The following is a 27284-nucleotide window of genomic DNA, read 5'->3' on the forward strand; positions in this document are numbered from 1 at the left end:
TTGTAATAATCGGCTTTTTTGAAAACAAAATTTTTTTTTGATTTTGACCTAATTTTTTTTGTTTTAATTAGCCCCATACTCGTCCTTTCAGAAGAACAGATTTACTGCAAAAAACCTTCTCTGCCCTTGACCTATCGTATAGACTAAAGTAAAAGGGGGGAAAATTATTAAATTTTTCATGTTTGCAAGAACTGAAAACTCCCAACTATATCCTTTTTCCTTCCACCTGAATTTTTAACGAATTGGACTCGAGCCGACAAAAAAGAAAGGAAAATAATTTGATTACAATTTTCTGAAACCCATAATTTCTTGGGTTTTAAAACCCAATAAAATTTTAAAAGGGGTTTTTTGGGACACCCGGGGAAAAATACTTCAAATCTGGAAGCGTTTTTGGTTGATATTTTTAACACTCATCAAGGATCATGTAAATCTTCCCAAGTAAAAATTTAATATATTGTCTGCCAAGTTTGAAATACTACTTGAACCATTTTCCCAATTTCCAGCTCCCAACTTTTTTTAATTTCCTTTCTATAAGGGGGCAACCTTCCCCTTATTTATTAAAAAACCCCCTTATCCCCGAATTTTTCAAAACGGAACAATGTCAAATTTTAGCAGTATCGGACATCCGAAATAAAAATTCGTCAAAATTTTCCCCAAAAGGGTGTGATATAGCCTTAAAAAAGTGGGGAAAAGTCCCTTCTCCCCTGAAAAGGGTTAAAAAAAGTAACTTCACGGGGGAACCTAAATTGGGTGAAAAGTTTGGAAGATGTAAAGTTTCCCAAAAAAACAAAAAAGATAGAATTTGGGAAAAAGGAAAATTTTCCTTAAAAAGTTTAAATTTAATTGAAGAATAATTCGGAAAAAATTTAACGGTTCGAAAAATACATAGCCCCTTTTTGCAAAATTTGTTTAGCTATTCCTGACTTTTGAATTTTTAAAAAAACCAAAGGACAATTCCCCAAAAAACCCTACAAAATTTTCCCCGAACACCCTATTCCCAAATGCCATGCAGTTGAAAGGGTTTGATAAAATTAAAAGGGGCGTTGCCAACACATTCCAACAGTGTTCGGGTAACCCCCCTTTTTTCCAAAACCTTCAAAATTAACCCCCTTTTGGTCTCTGGTTATTTTTAGCAACCACATTTTAAAAAATTTAAAGGGGCTGGAACCCTTTGGGCAATTAAAGGAATAGTTTGGTCGTTGGGTAAAATTTTGTTTATTGGGTTTATTAAAAAGCCTACTTGACCCCAAAAAAAAATTTGGGTTTGAAGGGTGTTAAAAAATGACCCCTTTTTCCCTTTAAAAGCAGACAAATATACCAAGGTTAGAAACTCGCCCCCTTTCAGGTGGATCAAAAAAAGGCCTTTGCGTTGTAGGGCCTCCTTTTCACAAAAACCAGGGGCCTTGGATAATGGAAATTCTTCAATTTCCCAAAGTGATAATTTTTAAAAACCCAATAGTCATATAAAAATCTCCCAAAACTCTTGTCCCCTTAATATTGACATTGGAAAAAAGGGGGGAAAAAAAAAAAAAAAAAGCAGGGAATATCGGACCTTTCAAATTTTCAAGACTTGGATTTCCTGAAAATTTTGGGGGATTTTTCCTATTTAGTGACTAATAACCCTCAGACTTTGCGATAAATCTGGCGTGAGTTTAATTTACTGATTGCAACAATCACAGTTTTTAACCAGGCTATTTGAGGAAGAAAAGGTAGTCTAAAAGTAGCGCCTGACTTTGTACAATGATTTGATTAATGAGATTTGGTCGTCGAATTTCAGAGGTAGAAAGAATTTTTTGTTTAAAATTAGGAAAATATTTAAGATAAATGTACCATTTTTGACAAAAATAAAAAATTTACGAGGGTTAGAAAAGAATGGAAATTAAAATGAATTCGTAACCACCTTTGAAATTCCCGCTACCCTTAAATATTTAGCAAGAGACTAAAATAGATACTGACTGAGTCGTGGTAGTAAAGATTCCTGCGGCTGCAGAGCACTAGCCATCCCAAAATAAACTTTGGATTCCTATCATGTCGGTTTTACAATTAATCTAAAACCTTCATTACATCAATGTAATGTCAGAGCATGTCGGTCGACCTGAATTTCTTATCACCATAATGTTGAAATTTGACTGAAGACCATTGCTACATTTCGTGAGAGTAATTAAATACACATTTCTTTTCTGACGTTGAACTTTAATTGTAAATCAAATAGCAATATGGCCACTGCATATGATTCTTCACTCTGCAGACTTGCAAATTTTCTGTAAAAACAGGATATTCGTTACAGATTGTCGCGTAGGTTAAATTATAAATAACTTAGAATAAGAATATCATAATAAAGATGTCGACGTGGAGGAAATTTTATGCTGCATTTCATTTCGAAATTTTCTCGGAAGAGCTGTGAGAAATTCCGTGTGAGAAATGAAATATTGTCGGAGCGATTATTTTGTGATACCTCCAAAGTCCAAACTAAGCATTTGATTACGTGAGTTTTGCGAGCTCCATGCTGAATCCGTGGACAAGTAACGACGAATTACTTGTAAGTAAGTTGAAGGATAAATTCACGAATGTACAGGCAATCGAACTGAACATTCTTGGGTTTGAGAAGAGTATCCAGGAGCCCAGGGAGACAATCAGCGACTACATGACCCGACTGCAAATGACGGTGAAAGAGGCATACGACGGAGATAGCCAATTAGACCTCGACAGAAGGGTAGCATGGAAGTTTGTTAGTGGATTGGGGGACGAGAGGATCAAGCGGAAGCTGCTAGAGGGTGGCTGGATGAAATCACGGCAAGAGGCGAAACCCCTGGAGGACCTCCTGAAGGTAGCGGATATAGCAAAGAAGACGGACGACGCAGTAAAAGCCATGGGTAAGGAGACCGGCAGCATCAACGCAGCACAAGAATATTCGGTTAGCGCGTGGGAGCAAAAGTCATCGTCACATGCTGGAGACAGGAGGAAGCAATCGTCCGGCGAGTCAGGCCGGTCAAACAGGAGCAGCAGTTCGAGAGGAAGTGGTGAATCATCAGACGGGCTACCACTAGAATTCCTTGAATGCTTCTACTGTAAAAAGAAACACCGAGGGGATGGTTTCACTGCGCAGTGCGAAAGAAGGAGGACCCTACGTGGAGACCGGCAAGAAGAGGTGACAAGGCTGGAAGAGGAAGGGGTACGGATTTTCGGTAGAGCCCCCTATAGACGGGCAGAGTGATGGGGGCGGGGAGAATACTGGAGAGCAACCTAGCAGCAGAGAAGGGGAGGAGCATGACGTGAAACCTTGGGCATGTGCCAGAGCCCAGTTTCGGGTCATTACTCCTGAGAAGGGTGGTAAAGGACGGCGGAAGCAGTTACAACAGATGAAGGGGATCGCTTCAGAGGGTCTGAACTCGACACCATATATTAGGATTAAGTGGGAGAATGGAGTTGAGGAAACTGCACTGTTCGATACAGGGGCCCAGTGGTCATTAATATGTGAGGACTTACTTACAGAACAGGAGAAGGCCACAATGGAGAAATCGGCGTTATGTGGGAGAGGAGTATCCGGCGAAAGAATACCTGTCACGGGAGAGATACGAAGAACTGTCTCTGTGGGTGGACTGACTTTTGCCCACCAGCGATTCATTGTGGTTGAGAAGATGATCTGCTCGATGATATTGGGGATAGATTTCTGGTCTAGGATAGCCAACATATCATTTGACTTCAACAAGAGTGTGATGACTATCAATGGTAACAGTGAAGAGATAGAGTTGCTATGCCACCCAGCCGCAGGCAGGAGCAGCGTCGCAGGGACCATTGAGGAGGAGAACTCAGTGGAAGTGGTAGTGGATACCGAACGTAAGATCCCGACCAGGAGTGAAGCGTTAGTGACATGTTACATCCCCAACATGGAGATGGGTAAGGAGTATATGGTTCAACCAATAACGTTTGACGATAAGCTAGTAAGCACACCTTACGGGATTGTTCAGGGAACAAAGAGCGGTAAGGTACAGATCAGGGTAGCAAATCTAGGAGAGGAAGAAGTGACCCTGGCAGAAGGGGATCCCATTGCTACAGTTGAACTCGGGACCGTATGGGTATCAAACCACAATGCGGGTAAAGCGTTCACCAGGGATACAAAGAAAGGCAAAGCAACGGAATTGAGCGAGTTGGTGTGCAGTGAGCTGGAGCCGAGCAAGAGGGGTCAATTAATAGGACTTCTAAACAGATATGAAGGTGTGTTCTATAAGGGAGGAGAGCTGCCTATTGTTAGAGTGGGTGTGGAGCACACCATAAGGCTGAAAGAGGACAGCTCACCAGTAGTGAGCAAACCGAGGAGGTTGTCAAAAGAGTTAGCTGATGAAGTCCGGGAACACGTCGATGAGCTACTCAAACAAGGAGTAGTCAGGGAATCCAACAGCCAATGGGCATCACCCATAGTGTGTGCACGCAAGAAAGACAGGAGCCTGAGGATGGCGATTGATTATCGGATAACCAATGAGAAGTCAAATACAGTGACTTTACATCCAATACCGCTCATTGACGATCTTTTGGACAGGCTGGGGAAGGCTAAGTACTTTGCAGTCCTTGATGCAAAGTCGGGATACCACCAGTTACCACTACGAAAGGAAGATTCGGAGACAACGGCATTTGTAGTACCATGGGGGCATTATGAGTTTGCAGGAAGAACCCCGTTTGGTTTGAAAGGTGCAGGATATTCGTTCCAAAGGATGATGTCAGTGATCTTGGGGAGTTCAAACTTCGTCGATGCACTGTGCTATTTGGACGACATCCTAGTCTGGGGGGAAACTTGGGAGGTATTCATGAAACGGCTCAAGAAGGTGCTGGAAAAGGTGAAGGATGCAGGCCTGGCCTTGGCATCGAAGAAGTGCCAGTTTGGAGTCAGAGAAGTCAGTTACTTGGGATGCACCATCAAAGAAGGCATGGTGAAGATAAACGAACAGAGAGTGCAGCAACTGAGGAGCATAGAGCGCCCTCATAATGTACGAGAGCTTAGAAGGGCTTTAGGTGCGTTTGGCTACGTGCAAAGGTGGCTACCAGGATGGTCACAGATTGCCAGGCCATTGTATAATGCGATCACGGACCAGCCGTATGCCCGGCTGAAGTGGACGGAGGAAATGAATGAATCATTTTCAACAATAAAGAAATTGATTGCGGACGCAGTGTCGTTGAGTTTGCCCGACATGGATAAGCCATTCACCTTAGTAACAGACTGTAGTCAAATGGCAGCGGGAGCCATGCTGGCACAGAGGTGCATGGAAGCACCGGATACCCTGAAGCCTGTGGCATTCTACCACCACGCGTTATCCAAAGCAGAACAGGGATACTCAGCTACCGAGAAGGAGTTGTTGGCGATGGTTAAGGCGGTAGTGAAGTTCAGAGTGTATCTAGGCAAGCAGTTCAACCTTATTACGGACCACCAAGCACTGAGTTGGCTTCGTTCACTTGAACCGGAGAATGAGACGGGGAGAAGGGGACGTTGGTTAGACCTGATTCAGCAGTTTGACATGAAAGTCACTCATAAGAAAGGGAAAAGCCCAGAGATGAGAATAGCTGATTACCTTTCACGGGTCAAATGTGACGGAAATGTAGCTGTGAAAGACCGTAGCGAAGTGTTTGTCGTGATGACCGCTGGAGGCGAGGAGGCGATAACTGTCAGTCGAGAACAGATCCTGAGCGAGCAGAGCAATGACGCAGCAGTACAAACGATGCGTAAGGCGGTTTTGAAAGGAACAGATCTGAACCCCGGGAATAGCGAATCAGAATCGTGGAGGAAGCCCAGCGGGAGCAACGATGAAGAAGTCAAAGCGATGTGGAAGCATAGGGACAGGATTTTCATCGACTCAGAGGGGATATTAAGATTACGGTTCAACGGGGGAAAGAAGCGGGAAAGCAACCCCTTCGGAACAGTGGAAAAGAACAGGATAATAGTTCCTAAGACGTACAGGGACAAAATTATGAATCTTGTTCATAGGAGTGCTACAGCGGCTCATATGGGGAACACACGCACCTGGAAGAGGGCACGAGATAACTTTTGGTGGCCGAACATGAGGCAAGACATAGAACAATACGTTCAGGCATGTGAAGAGTGTGGTCTGAACAAACACGTCAACAACCCGAACAAGGCGCCAGTGTCCAAGACGAGTATACCCGGAAAACCTCTGGAGGAGATGATGCTTGATTTTCTTGGTCCATTCCAGACAGCGAGGGAGCATCCATACAGGTACGTCCTCCAAATGCAAGATGTGTTTAGTCGATTCATAATCTTTGTACCGACCATTGATGCAAGAGCAAAAACGGCAGCAGATGCAGTGGTCGAAAGATGGATAAGTCTTTTCGGGATCCCGGAAAAGATGAGATCGGATAGAGGTCCACATTTTATTGCAGAGGTGTTCGAGGAACTGTGTAAAAGAGTGGGTATCAGACACAAGTTGGGTTCACCGGGACACCCCCAGAGCCAGGGGCAAGTAGAGAGGCAGAACCAGTTAATGAACCAGATCAGATGCCTTTGCGAGAACGATGGGGAGAAGTGGCCGGAGGCCTTATACCTGGTACAAGGGAGCCACAACAACTCGATCAACGCTACAACAGGTTTTACTCCAGCTAGGCTTTTGTTTGGCAGGGATTTTAACCGACCAGACGACATGATTGCTCAGGAGAGGGATAAGGTGAAGAAGCCTGGAACAACTGTATTGGAGGAGAGGGACGAAGAATGCAGACTGTTGACTGAGCAAGCACGAACAAACCTGGTCGAATATCAAGAGGAGAGAGTGGAATCAGCAGAGAAAGAAGGACCCTGCAAAACCCCGTACGAAGTAGGCGACTTGGTGCGTTATAGGCTCACGGACGAAGCAAGGAGCAATAAAGGCGGGAAGACATCCCCCCGCTACTCGGAGCCGTACAGGGTAACAGTGATCAAGGGTGACGGATATACTTACACGATGGAGCCAGTGGATAAGGACAGTAGAGGCACGCGTAAAGATAGACGGTTCAACTACTTGAAAACGCACAAGAGAGTAGTGAGCAGTGAAATGGCTCCGGAGCCAGACAGCCCTACGATGACACAACCCCAGCGAGATGAACTACACCCTCAAGTGAACGACGGTGTTCCGGAGGTCATGGAACAGTCCCCGGTAGCTCCACCTGATGCGGCGCTAACCGTTCGGAGATCTGGGAGGACTAGGAATCCAGTGAGGTTACTGCAGGCGGACGGGAAGAAGAAGCGGTACGAAGATGCAGAGGTCAGCGGACAACCAGACGCAGATGAGGATTGATGGAATTTGGGGTATTTCAGAGGGTAATAGGACAATTGGGACATGATAGAAGTGATACAAATATGTTATACTATTTATCATGACTATTGGATTAATATGATACATAACGATATTATATTATACATGACAGTCAATTCATGACCGTCATTTTGTTATAACACGAGGAACGGACATTATTATTATCATGAGGGACATTATTTACATGATTAATAATATATTATTGACAATGAGAATCTTGTTATAACGTGATGAACAGACATTATTATAATCATGAGGGACGTTATTTACATGATTAATAATATTTTATTGACGATAAGAATCTTGTTATTACGTGATGAACGGACACTATTATTATCATGAGGGACATTATTTACATGAATAATAATATTTTATCACGTTGGACTTTTACCCCAATGTCAATATCCAGCTTATTGATTGGGAAGGATGTAAAGGATACGCAGATAGATAACGATTCAAATAAGTATCATTTGGAAAGACGTCTAGTAACATACATTGGAAGATAACGTGGAATCTGAGATATGAGGAGTGTTATGATTGTTACTAACAATGTTACTTATCTTAGCATGGAGCTTTAGCTCACTCTTATTACAAAGGTAAGAGCAAGTCATTTCAGTTTGACTGAATGAAAACAGGTTTTTCAGTAAAAACAGGATTTCAAAGGCCAAATGTCGCGTGGACTAAATCAATATTTATTTTAGAATAAGAAGATGTCAACACGGAGACATAGGATACTTTACAAAATTTACAAAATTTCTTTAGTGAAAAAAACGTGTGCTCAAATAATTATTAATTTGTATCTTTAAATGAACTAGCTGCAAAAATGAATACGAGTTAAAAACTCTTGATCAGATCAATTCTCTTACTTGAAGAAGGTCACGTTTTCCTGAATAACAGCATAGTTCATAGTTTTCTACTTTACTAAATCTGCTCATCATAAAAACACTTCGGATTTAGGAATCAGCACGATTCCTAACAGGCAGTAGAAGAGCCGTTGCAACCCGAAAGTTTAATCTGTAATACTTTAATGTTTCGAGTATCTCAAACGGCAGATTCGCTCAGCATCCTGTATTTTTGCATCTAGCCGTATGTGACAAGTTTCGCGAATGCCGGTTTTTCTGGAAATTTGGCGCGTAAAATTGATAAATTCAAAAATGTACGTGGCGTAATAAGAGACATAAAATAATATAATTTACATAAATAAGATTTCATTAATATTGCAAATGATGTTGGTTAGAAATTGGATGATTAGATAACAAAAATCTGCACAATCTGCACAAATCTCCATTATGTAAATCAATTTGTGGAGAATATGGAGACGGCATATCGTACTGAATGAATTATTAGCTTCTACATTGTACCGCAAGAATTGATAGTGTGTTTATTGATTAACTATTAAATTAAGAGATAATTAATCTAACTACCTCTGCTAGTGGTGCTACAGTCTGGACAAGCCAAACACGGGATCTATCTACTCCCTGGATTGGTCACGTGACAGCACGTTAGTGGCAGGGGGCTGTGGTAACGGTCACGTGATCTTTGCGGGAGTTGTCAACCAGACTATCGAGTGGAAACATCTGGTAGTTACTCTTCAAGAAGAGGTAAGAATTTATGGAATTCAGACTTTTAATGATCTTTTCATGAAGTCAAAAACTAGTAAACGTGGCCAAAAAGTTTATAATTATCTGAAGGAAGCTGGAGACACCACCGGCGGTGTCTCTAGCTTCCTTCAGAAAATTATAAACTTTTTTTATTTTGTAAGTATATGTACCAGCCCTCAGTATTCATCCTGAAAAGGTGTAACCTGAAAAGTGTAACCTGTTCTCACTATTAATCAACCCTCAGAAAGTGTTACTTGTGGAAGATGTGGTGAACAACACTAAAGATCAGCTAGAGTTTAGAGACAGAGTCGTTAAAATGAGTTTGGGTGAGTTTATAGTTCGTAATAGTATTACCTCAAGGGTGTATAATTGCAGTGTTTTATATATAGCATTAAAACCGTCACTGATCGATGCTGCGTGAATCGAACAGTTTCTGGAAATTATTGTATAGAATTTAGTTGATCCGGTTATCATTAAATGCGGAATCCGATTTCCATTTTTAAAATGTCCTGGACGACAACGAACCACTTAATGATTAAAACTATGATAATGAACTATAATGTACATTGTACAACGCGAATGAATTACATAACTGTACCTATCTCCAGGGTGGGATCACCTGGTGGTGACCACTTCCTCGCAGTGTCTTATCTACAGCACTACTAACTGGAACACTCCCCTTATATTCGACCTCAAGGGGCTCACCACTAGTGCTATCCTACTGGCTAAGAAACTGTTTCTTATTGTCGACTCAGTGCAAGGTAAAGTTAAGGGTACAGCTGGCTGCTGGGTTGTCAATAATGAATAAGTACTATTACTTACAAGGCTGATCCCGTTACTCTATTCTTTTCCTAATAACTATAATAGTTAAAATTTACGAGTTTCTGTTTAGCTGTTTGAGCTTTACTAATATTACGGTTAACATGCCCTCATTGCGCTGATAAGGTGTTAATATTGATCTCAATACAAATTATAACCTGATAAAGTGTTAACATAGTGTTATAAACAGAGTGTTAATATAGCGCTTTGTCTCCGGCTTGTCAATAAAATGTTTTTTGTCAGGTTTGTCGGTGTACTCATATGAAGGTAGGATGATATGCTCTCCCAAGTACAGTGGTATCAGAACAGACTCCCTCAATGTGAACAATATAGCAATCAGCAGTGACACCCTCGTGCTTGTAGATAGCAGGGATAGCAGAGGTAAGTTAGCGAAGTTAATTAATTAGTTGGTTAATTAGTTAATTTCTTATCTTATTGTCTTATTGTTTTCATATTGTTATTTGCGTGGAAGTTCTAGTCTGGCCTAATTTTTCATAATAATTTGTTTCAAACCTAACCATAATTAGCGAGACTCTACAAATAGAAGATTACTCATATAAGTTGAAATAAGGTCAATATTCTGATGGTTAGGAATTAAAGCAGATCTAATATATCTATATTATATTTTAAACTTGACGAAATTTCCCCGGCAACGGGGACATAGAAGAAAAAACACCGAAAATCGACCTCAAAATGACCCTCTGGTGATGCCAAACCCAGCTCGCAAATGGAGTTGAAACCTCGCCATTTTTAGCAGGGTTGTAGAAAAAGGATAGGAATAGGCTATAGCATTCTTAGAATTTTGATTTAGGCTTTAGATTTTTTATAATTAACGTCGGAAGTGAGGTTAAATAATCGTTAGAATAATGGCGTTATTTAAGCAAAGGTTTACTGCGCTGTTGCGTAGCAACGATAAAAATGCACGTGCGCGAGCAACCACAGATTAACAACGCGTTGTTATGCTGTATGATACGCCATAATTTCAAAACTAGCTCACATTTACGCTCACGCTATGACTTCTTATAACTTTGTTTGTGATTGCAATATTTTGATGCAGTAAAAAGTATCGATACTTTTTTTTCGATACTAAATTCGCTAGAGCTACACACAATGCTGACATGACGCCGCGCACACACAATCAACAAAAATATTGTTGTTTTCTAATTACGCAAATAACTTTGCGCAGTTAAACATTTTAATTGCCTGGCAATAATTCAATTGACTGTCATTCTCGATTGAAATATCAGAATTTCACAACTAGCTCACATTTACCCTCATGACGCTATATAATTATACCTATATATATTTATAACTTTGGTTGTGATTGAAATTTTTTGATGCGGTAAAAAGTATCGTTTTGGGGCTATATGATGAAGAGAAATTAAAACATAACTGATGCTTAAAATTTCCTCGAACAAAGCTTTCGACTAGCGGCGGGTTTCTAGTTATATTATATTTTACCGCAAGAAATCGTCGACTTGTCTAAAAGTAGCCAGAAAATTAAAATATGTTGCGCGGAACTAAGTTATCGTTAAGTTACCGACGCTACTTTTCCGGTCACTCCCTGATTGAAAATAAATAAATTAAGATCGCATACAGTACTCCGAATTAATACGCCGGAAGGCCATGTAAATAGATTAAATATTTGTTTCTGCAGCCACATGTTGCAAGAGACAAGACCTCGTCAGATAGTATTAGTATGATACTCTACTGATGATTTTAAAATTAACTTTATCTGAAAAACGTGTTATCGGAACGAAAAAGGGCTTTGTTTAATTCCTTTTAAGGAAATATCATAGACCTGTACGATTCAAGAATTTCTTGTTTAAAAATTTGAACGTGGCTGGTTGGACTGACTTAATCGATAAACGAATTTTGGGGCAAAATGACCTAATTACCGATTATCAAAATAATTCTATCATAGCATACAACTCTGTTTAAATATTTTAACCATTAGATAAGGGTTTCTGGGCTGCTGATAAATTAAATAATTGTTTGTTCCGTCACCTTCTAGAACACAGAACTTGCAAGGCCTGACACACACTTTCACGGCTGATAATTTCTGCAGAAATTATGATTATCTCAAAGTATGTCACGAAATAACTCTCGAAACCAAAAGTATCTTCAAAAGTTCCGTAAAAGTAGATTTCTTTTACTTAGCATTAGATCACCGTAATTCAAGAATTACTTGTTAAAATAACTTGATTAATTACTGGTTAAGATATCCTTTATATGGCTGGCGATGATGGGAGGTGAGTTAAAAAAGGAAAACTTTAGAAAAAATCCGGTTCATAAAATAGGGCTTAAAATAAGTACAGAATGCAATTCTAACAGTTGATTCTGAAAGTAGATTTATAATTTTAAAAACCTTGACGAATCAGCTTTCTACAGGGAATAATGATTAACAAAACATACAATTGTTATTTCTCTGTCACGTGTACAGATAAATATACATTATAATACGATCCTCTTTTGTTTGTCATACATGATAAAACAGTCTGATCACGTGTTTGGCTCTAATCCAATAACTCCTTGTTTCAGCGTATCACGTGTTTGACGTCAACACGGGGAGAGAACTTACAGATAAACCCCTATACCACTCACAAGAGCTGATGAATGTAGCTTTAGACCAGTACGGGTCTACCAATGAGAGGTGCCTGGGTTTCGTGGATAAGAATAATGATCTCTTTCTGGTCCAGATCCGACACAGTAACCCTCTTACTAAACTCAAAAAGTTAGGTGAGTAGGTAATACGGTTAAGATGTTTTGTATTTTTATACATGATGATATCTTGCCAAACCGTGTTTTGGGATTTTATACATCAAGTTAGCCAAAATGAGTAATTTCGGAATTATGGCAATCCAGTACTAATATACTAATATAACAGTCTGTCAAATTAATACAATGTATAATGTACAATGTATAATGTACATTCATAGTCTAAATTCTAGATCGACCTGTTCTACAATATAAATATACATATTATTTTCTTGTAGCGAAGAGACGTTCAGATTCGAAATATCAACCTCACCCTTTCTCGAGAATAAACTGTTAATAGAAAAGTGGCCCAGTTCCATAAGACTTCTGCTGTCTACTATCTTCTACTAGACTATTAGATAAGGGAAATGGAGAAAATTGGCTTATTTTCCAGTACTCGCGTCATTCTAGAAAATTTTTTGCTATGAAGAAAGGAGACCGAAAGCTGAGAATAGAACCATATTTTGATATACTTAACTGATAAGAAAATTCGGAGAGAAAATTGCGATACTTCCAATTATCACGACTGTTATTCTATTGATGTATTTTCGGGACCCTTATGATGGGCTGGTTCGGGGCCTTTTGATAATCAAACCAGGTTATTGAATTAGCCTCAAATAAGATTCTAAATTTTCACAACAGAACGGATTTTGCATGATAAACTTCAGTTCTGTGATTATACTGATGAGTAATGAATGTGAAGGCCTAGAATTACAGTTACAGTTTGGTAATGAAAACAAACTTATTCTCTCCTTGACGGATTTAAATTCGAGCTTGCTTAAAATCTTGGGCTGAGGGAATCTCATCTTTCTTCCTACATGAATGTGGTCCAAAATCATAAATGTTAGCAGACGTCGATCAAAATAACTATTTTTAGTTCCCAGTATAAAGACCATCTTATTGTCAGCATGGGTCAAAGTAGCAGTCCACTATTAGCGCCTGATCTTAAAATCACAAAAGTTCCCACTTTTGTCACGTGACTAATACTTTCTCGTCACCTGACTAATATTCCTCCTCAGGTGGAATGGTTACCACCATAATGTGGCACGATACCACCAACATGTTGTCAGCACTACAAGATGGTCGCTTCACCGTGTGGTACTACCCCAGAGCTGTGTATATTGACACTGAACTACTCCCTCAGAGTAAAGTCTTCAAAGATGCTGGGTTCGTTTCTTAATTAATTAATTGGCTAATTAACTTTATTAACTTACCATGATATATTAATGTTATCTATTAATCTTATCAACTAGTGGTTGATTTTGCTTCACCGTAAAATTGATTCACTCGACTATGGGTATATGGGAATGTTTGATACAAGTTTTCTTTGACATGTAGCCATTGCTATTTTATAATAGTTGCTGCTGCAAACTGATTGGTTGATCACTGTCAACTGTCTAATCAACCCTGAACTCGCTTTTAAACTGATGTTTTTAACCATATTGTTTTTAGTCATATCATTATGTTATTAATCATATTGTTTTTAATCATGTATTATCATGTTTTTCCACAGAGAGTTTGGTAAGAACCCCGAGATAGCCAGTTTCCTTGGTCACCACTGTACTCTGAGGAGATCAGACGGCAGCCTCGTGTCCACTGCGTTAGTTATTATTCTGCTATTATTCTATAATTAATAATAATAATAAATTGAAGTTTGATAGCACGACTATTAAGGCAAAACACTCAGCAGTGTTTAATTTAAAAATCCAAGAAATGTACAGTTATACAGAGACAGTATTGTAAAAAGAGACTTTAGATTTCAGTTTTAAATTATGATATTTCTTCGAAAGGTAATTAATCTTATTCCCATCACATAATTTTAAGTGAATTAAACCCCACAACTGTTATCAGGGTGAGCCCCTACCCCACAATTCTACAGAACTACGTGTCCAAAACCAGTTGGGATGATGCCGTGAGACTCTGTAGGTTCGTCAAGGATGCAGCCCTGTGGGCTAGTCTGGCTGCCATGGCTACTGCTGCTAAGGAACTGAACACAGCAGAGATTGCGTACGCTGCTATCAACGAGGTAGGATAATATGTTCTAGAACATATAGAGTTGATGATTGATGAATTAACAACGAGAGATAGCATACGCTGCTTTTACGTTTTCAAGATGTGTGTCCTTATTTTATTTAACAGAATCTAGAAGTAAATAACTCATCCGAACCTTCCAGACGAATGAAGATTCAAGAACTTCGTGACTAACTCTTCATTAATCTATCACGAGTTCAGGAAAAGAGAAAATTTTGTTCTAGAATACTGATCTCATTGTTAATTCACCAATCATCAACTCGATTGATGTTCAAGAACCATATGAATATGTCGCGAACTTCTCTAAATCCCCCAAATTAGCCTTGCCACTAACCATTTGATTAATAAACGATGAGTCAGCGTATGCTGATATTGATGCGGTAACATGTTTTCTGGAATAAAAGTCTGTCTTTTCATGAGCTCATGATAGATTAATGACAAGAAAATCACGAAGTTCTGAATCTTCATTCATCTGGAAGGTTCGAATGGGTAATTTACTTCTGGGGCCGGATATTGGAACACATCCCAACTTACCTCTTGGCAAAGAGAGGGTTATAGAGGCAGAATGTTCTGGAATATAATATTAAACCTTAAGGCCACAGGGGGGGGGGGGGGGGGGTCGAGGCCTCAAAAAATGCAAAAAAACATTATGCTTTGAATCAATATATATTTTTGTGGTGGATACTTTGCCACCACTCATTTGTCTGTAGCTATTTTACTTTTTTTTATAAATGAGGTTAACCAATTCTCATTTAACCTCATTTTTTTGATAAATCGATAATGGAGGGCAGAAATATTGATGCCATTACGACTGAAAACTACGATAAGCTTTGTTTTTATTGTTTTTGTGTTATTTCAGCAGTTAAACTTTAAAAAATATATGTAAATAAAGGCAAAATTCTCAAAAATCACATATTTTGCCTCTCCTGAAAACCTCGAATTTTTGACTTCAAAATCTATCTTCTCCTAGAGTTTTTATCCATTTCACCTCAAATTTGGAACTTATGTTCCTGACATAAATTTAAAAGTTTGTTATGTATCGATTGTTGTAATTTTGCTCCTAACTCTTTTTATGAGGTTAACCATTTTAAATTTTGTAACCCGCACTCATGGTTAACCTCATATCTCAGCTTTGGAGCAAGATGCCATAAATCGTTACATAACAAAAACTCAAAATACCTTGAAGAACATTGTTGCCAAGTTACAAGGTTCTAAGTCATAAACTGAAAAAGAAGATAGATTTTGAACACGATTTCATTTAAAGTTTTCATTTACAATAGAATTACAGGTAAACCTCAAAATTCAACGCGCGATATCTTCAAATAGGAAACTTTGTTTTCGGTAAGGACAAAAGCATTTGAAAATTTAGATCGAGCTCTACAATATATCTCAAAATCTCAAAATCGACCTCGGACCCCCCCCCCCCCCCTGTGGCCTTAACTCTTAACTTTAAGTCACACGAAACATAATTATAACATGAATAGGATTATTTGATATGTAATGTCCTCAAGATATGGAAGCTCATTTTATTATAGCAGATTGTTTGATTTTATCATCAGTCGCTCATCAATCTTAACGTCAAACTCTTTATCTCAATGTGACAGAACTCCAGTTTCTTAAGAAACCATTGTATTTGAACAATCTCGCCAGTCATCATATGAAAATGTCACGAACTTGAAGTATTTCACTCCCTAAAAATGTCACTACATCAATATCTGGCCTTCTCAAAATCTCCGGAATTAACTTTGACACTAACCCGAACCGATTGATGTGTTAACGATGAGGTCAGTATTCTAGAACATATAGAATTCTGTCTTTTCTGAGCTCGTGATAGATTAATGACGAGAAAATTACGATTTTCTTGAATCTTCATTCGCCTGGAAGGTTCGAATGAGTAATTTACCTCTGGAGCCGGATATTAGAAATTGTCTCCTACTCACTCTCGTAGCCTTGAAGGCTATACATCTGAAGATATGATTATCTTGGGGAAAAGAGGGTAGAGTCAGGAGGTTCTAGAATTTAATTTGGCCTTCTCAAAATCTTCCAAATTAACGTCGCCTAACCTCACTTAACCAGAACCTCACCTAACCTCACTTAACCAGAACCTCACCTAACCTCTCTTAACCAGAACCTCACCTAACCTCACTTAACCAGAACCTCACCTAACCTCACTTAACCAGAACCTCACCTAACCTCACTTAACCAGAACCTCACCTAACCTCTCTTAACCAGAACCTCACCTAACCTCACTTAACCAGAACCTCACCTGACCTCTCTTAACCAGAACCTCACCTAACCTCACTTAACCATAACCTCACCTAACCTCACTTAACCAGAACCTCACCTAACCTCACTTAACATCACATAACCTCACCTAACCTCATTGTCTACAGACGGAAAAGGTAGAGTACATCTCTTACATAAAGGACATCTCGAACAAAGCAGCCCGGAACGCTGAGATGTCCCTGTTCTGTAAGCAGACTGCTGAGGCTGAAGGGACCCTGTTGCAGGCAGGCCTCGTTTACAGAGCCATCAGACTCAATGTGGACCTCTTCAGATGGAACAGGTGATACTCTTTAAACTTGCGGAGAGTAATTCTCACTTTTCACGAAATATCGGTTTAAAACGCAATAAAAATTTATTAATTTTAGTAAATAATTAAAGTTATTTATAAGTTAACAATAAGTAAATAATTTGTCTGATCTCATTGAAGAGATGGAAGAAATAGTAGGGGTTATATAGCTAGGGGTTAGTCTGAGAACAACGTCATTACTTTCTCATCGTTGAAAAAACAGCATACGGGAGTTGGGAATAGCAGTGCTTGTTCAAAGTTCTCAGAAAACTATGTATTAATTGTTCTTTAACGTGAGTACAATCTCAGGGCGCTGGAGCTAGCTGTAAAGCACAAGACACATGTAGATACAGTGCTGGCCTACAAACAGAAGTATCTCCAGGACTTCGGGTTAGAGGAGTCAGACAATGTCTTTCTTCAATACAGGTTATTATATTAGTAAGCGGGTACAAATACAGTGACTAACTTACCAGATCCCCCCCCCCCCCCCCCACTTCAGCCGTCGTGTATTTACTTAGTGTTTGATTCCTGAATCTCAAGTTTCTCTGAAATGGAACTGTCTACGCAGTACTACGACAGTTGTAGTACTGCGTAGACAGTAGTATATAATCTCAAAAACATCCGACTGTCTCTGTAATATGAAGAAGAAGAGCCAATTTCATTTTAAAGTTGTTGATAAACTTGGCCCAATGGCCTTTGACCAAACCCAGTCCGTGCAGCTTTAATTGTATTATGGTTGGTCAAATATTTCCATATCTCTGAATTCGCTAATGCTATTTGCACAAAGATATTTTAGCGTGTGTTATCTGTACTGGGTTCAGATTCAACATGAACACGTTACAGATCTACAAAGTTCACAATACAGAGCAAAATTCCATTTACTGAGAAATCTGGCAAACTTTTAATATCAATAGACAATTGCTTTCATACAGATCCACCTTTCTTGTTTGTAGAAGGATGTGGAATGATTGAGGGTGCTTATCAATGAGTAAAACTTTTGTTGTTACTATTTTTACGTCAGATAAACAGTTAATTAGATAACTAGCTAATTACATACCTAATTATCAAACATTTTTATAACTGTTATTGGCTTAAAGTGATAGAAATTGCATAAAACGAGGGTAAAAGTAGTTTTTGGAAAGACTTTTGATATGCAGCAGTATATACTAAAGTTTTAAGCAACAGATAGCTAATAACTTAACAACTCTGTTGCCTAATCTTTCTCACAAACTGAAAGAAAATCTGTATTAAATTGAAGTCTTCTCCAAAGAATTTTGTTCAACGCTAAGTTTCATAAATATTATCTGCAGAAAACAATGTCGCAAGATATCTGCATTCTGATCAGGGAGCACTTTTAGAGACCAAGTGATCAAGAGATCAAGAGATCAAGACTGTAGGCTGTACCAATATACAAAAGTTTGTCCAAAATCAATGTAGTTTTCCAGATAGTTGTATTGGGTGACCAAAAGTTCAAGACATTCAAGAGTATCATATACTAACTTTTGATTATGGAATTTTTTCAAAAGTTCGTATGTGAGCCTGGTCTCTTATTACTCATGACTACGAGAATCGGTTTATAAGTTTGGCTAACTATTTCTAACATGTCATTTGCTACAGAAAAATAAAAATAAAAAATATATAGAGATGATACCTGCTTAACAAAATGTTCAATCGTTAACATTAGTTCTGGTTGGGATCTTAAAACCCTTGAACACTGCAATTATGGCTCGAAATTTCAATTCTTCAGGTCAAAATCATTACCTGACGTGGAATTTCTCCTGGTACAGAAGGAATGCCAGTGCCCAGTGCCTATCGAGTAAGAATAACCGTTACCACACAAAAGTATTACTTGACGTAGCGTTCCTTATCGAATGAATTTAGGTTGAAATGTTTGTACTTTGTAGAACAGTCCCCGAACAAGAAGTACCACATGCAGGACACGCTCGATAAATTCGGTAACCTGGTTATATCATTAAGCAGGGAGGGTAGCACGAGAAGAGTTTTTGCAAAATAAAATTATATCTGTGCAGAATGTGACCAGTATCTAGTGATAACTTAACTAGATTCTTGGCCTGTGTCACCTTCTTTTTGTTTTTTTTTTCTGCGAAATCGTAAACTTATCTAATTCAATTTTCAATCAAATTCAATTTTATCGGCATTCGGCGTCAAATGCAGAAAGTGTGAAACATATTGCCAAATGTGCGGAATACAAAGATAAATATTGATCTTTGATAAATTCAATAGTTTTTATCCCCTATTGGTAGAATCAAATGTGAATAAACAATGAACATCTACAAGCCTTTATCACATGTCATTTTTTGTTGGGGACCGGCCCGAAGTACCAGTTTACTCAAAAAATAATATATATAATAAGTGTTATCAATTCAAACTCAAAACTCACACAAGATTAGATCTCATTAAAACGATTAACCGGCCCGAAGTACCAGCCAATGTTTACTCAAAAAATAATATATATAATAAGTGTTATCAATTCAAACTCAAAACTCACACAAGATTAGATCTCATTAAAACGATTAACCGGCCCGAAGTACCAGCCAATGTTTACTCAAAAAATAATATATATAATAAGTGTTATCAATTCAAACTCCCGAAGTACCAGCCAATGTTTACTCAAAAAATAATATATATAATAAGTGTTATCAATTCAAACTCAAAACTCACACAAGATTAGATCTCATTAAAACGATTAAAATGTATATATCATGTAGCTTCTCGAACAAAACATAGCTGAGCACATATAAAGTTGCCTTTAGTTGAAATTATCATATTTCAACTAAAGGCAACTTTATATATAATGCTTTCATCAATGTGCGAAGTCAATTAATGTGGGGGGGGGGGGGGGGTCATGAGTATTTTTGAGAATTTTTGAATCTGAGAAATTAACCATTTTCGCCGGAAATACTCAATTGTCTCAAAAATTATTTTTGAATCTGAGAAATTCATCATGGAAATTTCTCATTTTCTCAAAAATTGTCCACTCAAAAATAGTGATATACCAAATCATTCTTCATATCAATGCAATGTGGTCCAAAAATACCCAAAACCAATTTTTGAGAATGAGTTTTTCGCCTCTCCTGGAAACTTTTCTCAACATAATTTTTGAGAATGAGAATTTGGCATTTTCGTCGGGACTCTCAAAAATGCTCAGGACCCCCACCCCCCCCCCCCCCCCCCCCCCCCCCCCCCATGTTGATTGCTTAAGGTTTAAGATTCGCTTCGTAAGATCAACAATCAACATTGACAGAAAACTTGATTATCAGCAGTGATTCACAGCTCACATATTATCATTTTAAAGGAAATATCATGTTCATTATATCAATATATAGATTGATTGTTTTGCACACATTTTGCACAACTGCGGCAGTTGTGCAAAATGTTGAACTGCCAACACATTTACGCTCTATTATGATCGGATAAGTAATCAAATTTGTCTATAAATTCAGGAAATTGAATCTTGTAATGGAATTTCATATCCATATATACTGATTACAATCATTGGGGCCAAACGTATAACACTTTGTTGTCATGTCGTCACCAATATCATGGCCTGGGTACGGATCATGTAATGCTATATTTAAATTCCATGAGCTCATGGTCTTACATTCACAGCTCAATATGATTTATATCTCATGTTCCAATCACAGGATATACATTATACAGTACACACAGATACGATGGAATATATCGGCTGGAAAATTTCGCCTAGTCAAAACTTTTCCTTGGCAGGGTAGACTGGGAAATTATTCGACACCCAATCAGTCTAACCTGTTATCTTCCAAACAGCAACTTCACCCAAAACGTCTGAACTGTGTTACATTTCCGAGACTAATCAGCTACATAATCCTGTGTAATCGTGTGTATCACATCACACTCTTTAATACAAAACGTCTACAGCTGTAGGCACCCAATTAGCACTATAATAACAGTAGATATGATCTTCAGTGGACCCAATTAGCGACCCTCCTGTATGACTCTCATGACTGCTCCAATAACTGGTGCAGATCTCGTGCAAGGTGCTGACTCAGAACATCTAGAGTTGCAATACAAGGACTGGAGCTGAGTTTCGTATCTCCAGTGCTGTTTGTTACACCTGTTATCCGATTTCTTATCTCGGCTGATTAGCTAATTGAGGGTTATTCATAAGGATCATCTCTCTGCATCTATGTATCTATCGTTTCATTTCCACTCTGATTAATTTGTTTCTGCCATGTTACTTCAACTGTTCAAGTCACTTTTCACCCTTGAATTCCGCCGACATTTCAAGATAAAACAGAAGGTCGGAGCAGGAGGATTTGGTAAAGTGTACGTGGTGGCTCGAAAAGCAGACTCCAAACTTCTTGCAGCTAAGAAACTGAAGAAATCAAAGATCAGCCATCTAGCCCAGACAAAATCTCAAGGACTCCTCCCTCTAGAAATCTACTGTCTCAACGGACTGCGACACGACAATATCATCCAAGTTCATGGATACGTTCAAACGAGATACAACTGGTTCATCATGATGGAGTACAGTCAGGGTTCTGTAGATTTATTCGATTTCATCAAGAAAAGAGGCCCCCTCTCGGAGAAACTATCACGTGACATATTCCTACAAGTTCACAGTGCTATAACCTACTGCCTGTCAGTAGGAGTTGATCACCGGGACATTAAAGACGAGAACATTCTTATCGACATCTCCACCCACCAAATCAAAATGATCGATTTCGGCTCAGCTTCTCTTTATCACAAAAACACCCCCTACACCTACGGTAGAGGAACTTCCATACTCCTTCCCCCGGAGTTCTACAACACTGGCTGCTACCTTGCTCTTGATGCCACCACATGGGCCTTTGGGTGTCTGGTCCACAAGATGGTGACAGGATACCACCCGTTTAGGAACCGGGGTGAGATCTTGAACTATAACCCGAGGTTACCGAGAGTTGGTGTGCTGTGTAGGGACTTTGTGAGACAGTGTCTAGCTAAAGATGCTGAGGAGAGGATGGAGTATAACAGGCTGGCTGTGCATCCCTGGTGCTCTGCTGATTTATACGAGATTCATATTTGAGTGATAACGGTTCATTGCTTGAAGTTAGCAGCTTTTTAAAGGACTCTTTTAATGATAAATGTTTGAGATTTTTTGTTGGAAGCTTTTTTTTGTTCGTAATTTTTAAAATTATCCTTTATCAAATCTATTTTAAGATTTTAAGATTGAGAGATTACTTTAGATATATCAGTTCTAGATTTATAGAATTAAACTGTATACATTTATTATTTTGTTATCACAAAATGTGTCCTTGATTGACTTATTTAATAGTCCATAGTCCATACATTTTTGTCAATTCTAACCATGGCTATCCAACATCAATATTCAAGGGAATTCTAGATCACTCTTTCTCCCAATTATATCACAACCTTAATGTGATTTAAATATTGTCCAACTTTAAGTAACCAATCAACTGACGGCGTAAATCTATTTCAGTAAAGAGATATCCGTTGATTGGACTACAATACAGAATAAAATCAACATGGAACTAGAAAGTGAACGAGGAAAATGAAGTGCTGGACCTGATCATAAATCTCAATTTACTGTGAACGTAGTGAATTAAAATCCTGTTTTCGACTTTTGGCTCGGGTTAAAGTAATTGGGGACAACAAACAATGTTTAACAGTTGGAACATTTACAACATGTGCTGGACACAGATTTAATCCATGACTGGTCAACAGACGTCAAGTAGTCAGATATATAGCAATGTGGTGGGGTTTATACCTTTTTGAGTGCTTTGTCGAGTTGTTGTTTATTTGTGTTTATTATACATGATTATATATTTGAATTTTACGCAATGCTAAAACGATCTATAGAATTTCTCGAAATTATAATATTTCTATCACAATTCTCGATGGACTATGGTGAGTCTAGTCCATAATAATAATATCCTTTAATTCATTTTGTCCAGCATGATATGTGTCACGCAGAATAAGACCTCGACCCTAATTTTGTCCACAACGTCAAAAACGGTCCCGGTTTGAGTAGATATGTTTATTAGGAGGGCGTTACTACTTTGGTATTAATGCTATTAATAGTGGGAAGTTTGGCTACCGAGCGATATCAGATTTACTGTCCAAAAGGAGCCTATATATAATGCAAAATATACAATAGGCTCTGATGATTTGCGGGGGGCTGTGCGGAAATGAGTGGAAGCTTATTCTCTTAAAGACTTTTTGATTTTATCGAATTAACATCTTCACTACAGCATGGTCCGCATGGTTAAATCACAGTGTCCTCACCACTAGCTGATACCAGTGGCAGTTCCAGTTTCCACATCACACATCACACATCACACATCACACATCACACATCACACATCACACATCACACATCACACTTCACATGTTTTCAACCTCGCCTCCAATAATACAGGGTAAGATAACTATAAACTGCACTGCCACGTTTTCAACTTTGCCGCTTTCTGTGTAGGAATTTGAATAACAATCCTCAATATGGAAGGGTGTAGATAAAGTTCATTGCCTTGAAAATAAAATTAGGTTTCTGGCCGGCATAGGAATTTTATCACCTGGCCTCCCCAGTTATTCTAGAACATTCTTAGGAGTCGTGGAATTCGATTCCGTTTGTTTTATTTCGGCAGAATGAATTTATCTCTAAGAAATGAACCTATTAACGATCAGTGTCCACTGTCCGCGACTGAAGTCTAATTCTAAACGGTTACCAGGGCTCTACAAGAAACCTTTCTGCTATCTTGTTTCTTGAAATGCCGAATGTGTGACAAATCCAAAACATGCTAGTACACTGACTACTGACTAGGTTATGGGCATCCTATAAAAAACGGAAAACAGTTTACGCAAAAGTTTTAAAATGCCTGAGCTTCTTCAAGTTGCCACGTAGACATTAAAAACATGGATGGTGAGGGAATTTGGTAATTTAGCTAGGCTCACTTGGGGCACACCTGGGGCACAAAATTTAAATTCCTGGGGCACAGTTTGGTTGTAAAAATCCGTTTTATGCCATTATAAATAAAATATTCTGCAGTCCACATAGGCTAATTAGGTACTCACCGAACCTGGTAATGGGTAAACTTAATGATAATTAAAATACTAAACTTGCTTACAGGACGTATTGAAGGTGTTGAAGGATCACCAAGCACTCCACTCCACCAAGTACCAACCACCATCACCCTCACCCCCTCCAACTCTAGTCCTGGATCCGAACCACATTCCCCAGATTCCGACACCCTTCCCTCTCAGTCGTCACTCACTAACACTCCACTATCAACACCCAAAGTAACACCTTTAACTACGCCTCTGGTTACACCTCTAAGTACTCCACTATCAACACCCAAACTAACACCTTTGATAACACCCAAACTAACACCTTTGGCTACATCTAACATGGCTACACATTTGATTTCTGGCAGATCTACACCTAATCACTACGGGAGGGTTGCGCCCCTTCACCCCACTTCTACTGCCTCCAGTGAGTACTGACAAATAGAAAACACTTAGTTTTAGAGTGCATTATAGAATGAAGGTAGGCTAAAGCATTAAAGTTTATAGATTATGCTGGAGGTATTTACTATTCAGCTCAGGTCCAAGTTTTAACTCAGTAACTGTTCTAATTGTTATGGCTTTATTACAATTTCACAACTATAAATATTGAATATTAACATACCCTACATATGTCTGTTATACAATAGCCGTGTTGAGTGTTTGTGTAACTAAACACTTTCAGTTCGGAGTACCCTGGTATCTGAGCTTAACCACAATCTCATCGGTAGAGCATCAGAAGACAAAAGTGTTTCAAGATTCGAATCCGGATTGCCCAGATCACAATCCGGATTGCTCGGATCCCAGGCTATGGATGTGTTTGAATTCACTGATTTTGACAATGTTGGTGGTTGTAGCACAAACACCAATCAAGCTTCTGGATCAGATTCTAACTGCAAGGCTCGACGAATTAACCCTATTCCAGCGTTTGGGAATAAGAATTCACACAAATTTAAAGTGAAGCTGAAATCCAAACGTAATTTGATTTCCTATATCAAGTTCTGATTGAAATTTGTTAACATAATTTTTAATGCAGCTTAGCTTGTGCATTTGTATTCTATTCTCTTTGTCCGGATTTATGAATTAAGTTTTTGCTTTCCGGCTGTACAGAATCCAATTCGATGATGACTGTAGCTTACTTAATTTAGCGGACTTGATCAGGGAGTAAACGAAATAATACTCTCGTATATTGTAAAGTTAAGACAATAAATTTAATTATACTAAGTAATTTAAGTAATTTAATAATACTAAGACTAAGTACTACTACTATTTTATTACAAATCTTCCCGCTAAAGTTGATACTTTAAATTATAGAAACTATAATTCCAACTGGAATATGTAACAAGATTCCGAGCGATTAGTGCAGAGTAATTGATTTAAGAAGAGTCTTAAATTGTTTAATGTCTGAAATCTGAATGGACTTAAGACAAAACTGGTAAAAAGTCTGATATATAAAAACCAGATTATTCTTTTAAAAAGTATTTATAAATACTGAGACTCTCAGTCGATTAAAAGCAAAGAAAAGGATTCGCTTAACAGTTTAAGAATATCTAAAATGCCTTAAAACTGTTAACAGTAAAAAACATTCTCAACAGTTAAAGGTAATTTTAATACCTATAAAACAGTTAAAAACAGTTAAAGATGATACAGAAAGCAAGAGTCCTGTGCACGTGTCCAGCACGTGTCCAGCACGTGTTTAGCACGTGTCATATCTCCGCTATTGTCCCTGTACAGTTGTTGATGGTACACGGTTGCTGTTAACAACCATGTTTTTGCTCTCAGAACCAGGATTAGGATATCTACTTCGTCCGGCCTGAGAGCGGGGGTTCTCCTCTGGTCTGCTCCTCTTCGGGCTGTATCGCGCCGAGAAAGGAGCTGAGGAGGTGGTCACGTGACATGATGCCCTTATAAGGACATCACGTGGCTGAGACCGGGCCCAAGCAAGCTAGGTGGTGTCCCAAACACCAGGATTTAGATCATTTAGAGGTCATCATCTCGGTAGGGGGTGGTTTAGTGTCCTGCTCCGTACTTGGCGAGCGCGTCTGAGATGTTGGTCTTCACAGCACTCTTGGCTTTATCTGGGAGGATTCACTTAGTGAGCGTTCTGGAAACAGCATCACAATAAATATTAAACTGTAGAATTAAAATTGGCGAGGGAATTATCCAAAAGAAAGATGAACTGCAATTTGGTATGCTCACCATTAGCGGTTTTAAGGCTGTTGGAGATGGACTTATTCATATTGACACTGCTGCTGCTGCTAGCTTGTTTGTTGTTTTGGTTCTGAGAAGAAGAGTTGTTGTTGTAGGAACTAAGAGCATTTTGCATACTTGAAGATCCTGATCCGCTTGTGTTCTGAAATAAACAGTCGTTAATGGCAATGCTGCTAAACAAAATCGATGTCATTGAATCGAAAAACTTTTGAAAATCTTCACTGCATATAATTTTTGGTTGAAGTTATGACATCGTTGATCATCCATTAATATAAAACATAAAAAGTAGCTTGTATAAGAACATATTTGGATGCTTAATATACAACGCAATAGTATGATAATTATATAATTAATTATATAATTATAATTATATCGCAGTTTGTTGAGAAAACATACTTCTCCGGTTCTCCTGTTATAGTCCTATCAATACAAGTGCAAATACGCAACTATGCATTGAGACTTATGAGGTCCTTAATGGTCCGAGTCCTACCAATACGCTCTAGATAGTTCTAGAGGCATTGGGACTAATGAACTAAACAAACACAGGGTGCAACCAATCGCTTGGTGCTGAAAAGGGTATATGTAATCCCTTGGGTTCACATGCTTTAGGCATAGAGTTCTAATATGGTCCTCGAGGAGGTTTCCTACTACACGACATTTACATTAACAGAACATGTATAATAAAGAAGCAAAAATATAAAATAATGTAAACCTTGCCGGTTTGCCAGAAGTTTAGGTTGCCAGTACCAAAATAGCTCGTTGAGGTTTTCTTTTCCGTCACAGTATCGCCCTACGGCAGATAATTTGGTGAACTTAAAATGGCCTGTGAAATTTTATTCAAACTCAATCAGGAGTTGCAGAATCATTACGTAATTGAAGCCGATATAAAATCAAATTTCCTTTTTTTATTCTTTTCCTGGTCATGAATTTTAAGAGAAACCGGCA

At 38.6% G+C, this 27284-nt stretch overlaps 3 protein-coding genes across 4 annotated transcripts in view; 2 read left to right on the forward strand and 1 right to left on the reverse strand.

Moving 5' to 3' along the window:
- The window catches only part of LOC134816708 (serine/threonine-protein kinase Tao-like), a 585630-nt gene that overhangs the window by 421069 nt on the left and 137277 nt on the right, over window positions 1–27284 (forward strand). The gene's annotated exons all lie outside the window — the stretch shown is intronic.
- On the forward strand, window positions 1626–22914 carry LOC134817632 (intraflagellar transport protein 80 homolog). Its single transcript, XM_063826871.1, has 12 exons — window positions 1626–1646; window positions 8726–8893; window positions 9138–9219; window positions 9502–9654; window positions 9956–10093; window positions 12254–12451; window positions 13489–13636; window positions 13983–14069; window positions 14321–14495; window positions 16894–17066; window positions 17382–17498; window positions 22549–22914. Exons 3-12 carry the CDS (start codon window positions 9210–9212, stop codon window positions 22622–22624), a joined length of 1275 nt encoding a protein of 424 aa, XP_063682941.1. The 5' UTR covers window positions 1626–1646; window positions 8726–8893; window positions 9138–9209; the 3' UTR covers window positions 22625–22914.
- LOC134816709 (probable basic-leucine zipper transcription factor F) overlaps window positions 26046–27284 on the reverse strand; it is an 82511-nt gene continuing 81272 nt past the window's right edge. Inside the window, exons 3-5 of one of the 2 annotated variants that reach the window (XM_063825673.1) lie at window positions 27052–27129; window positions 26328–26481; window positions 26046–26206 (exon numbers count right to left, since the gene is read on the reverse strand). In XM_063825673.1, coding sequence (XP_063681743.1) covers window positions 26139–26206; window positions 26328–26481; window positions 27052–27129 — 300 coding nt within the window. In that variant the 3' untranslated portion in view covers window positions 26046–26138. The remainder of the gene's footprint in view (window positions 26207–26327; window positions 26482–27051; window positions 27130–27284) is intronic. The other variant, XM_063825674.1, reaches the window with a different exon arrangement.

Source organism: Bolinopsis microptera, chromosome 6 (assembly GCF_026151205.1).
Source record: "Bolinopsis microptera isolate Bmic1 chromosome 6, MBARI_Bmic_1.0, whole genome shotgun sequence".
Lineage (NCBI taxonomy): Eukaryota > Metazoa > Ctenophora > Tentaculata > Lobata > Bolinopsidae > Bolinopsis > Bolinopsis microptera.

Bases quoted from the DNA above. Each gene is read 5' to 3' on its own strand.
- LOC134817632 (XM_063826871.1), top strand. The intron at 12,452-13,488 runs GTGAGTAGGTAA...ATTCCTCCTCAG, and splicing joins TACTAAACTCAAAAAGTTAG to GTGGAATGGTTACCACCATA. The intron at 13,637-13,982 runs GTTCGTTTCTTA...GTTTTTCCACAG, and splicing joins AAAGTCTTCAAAGATGCTGG to AGAGTTTGGTAAGAACCCCG.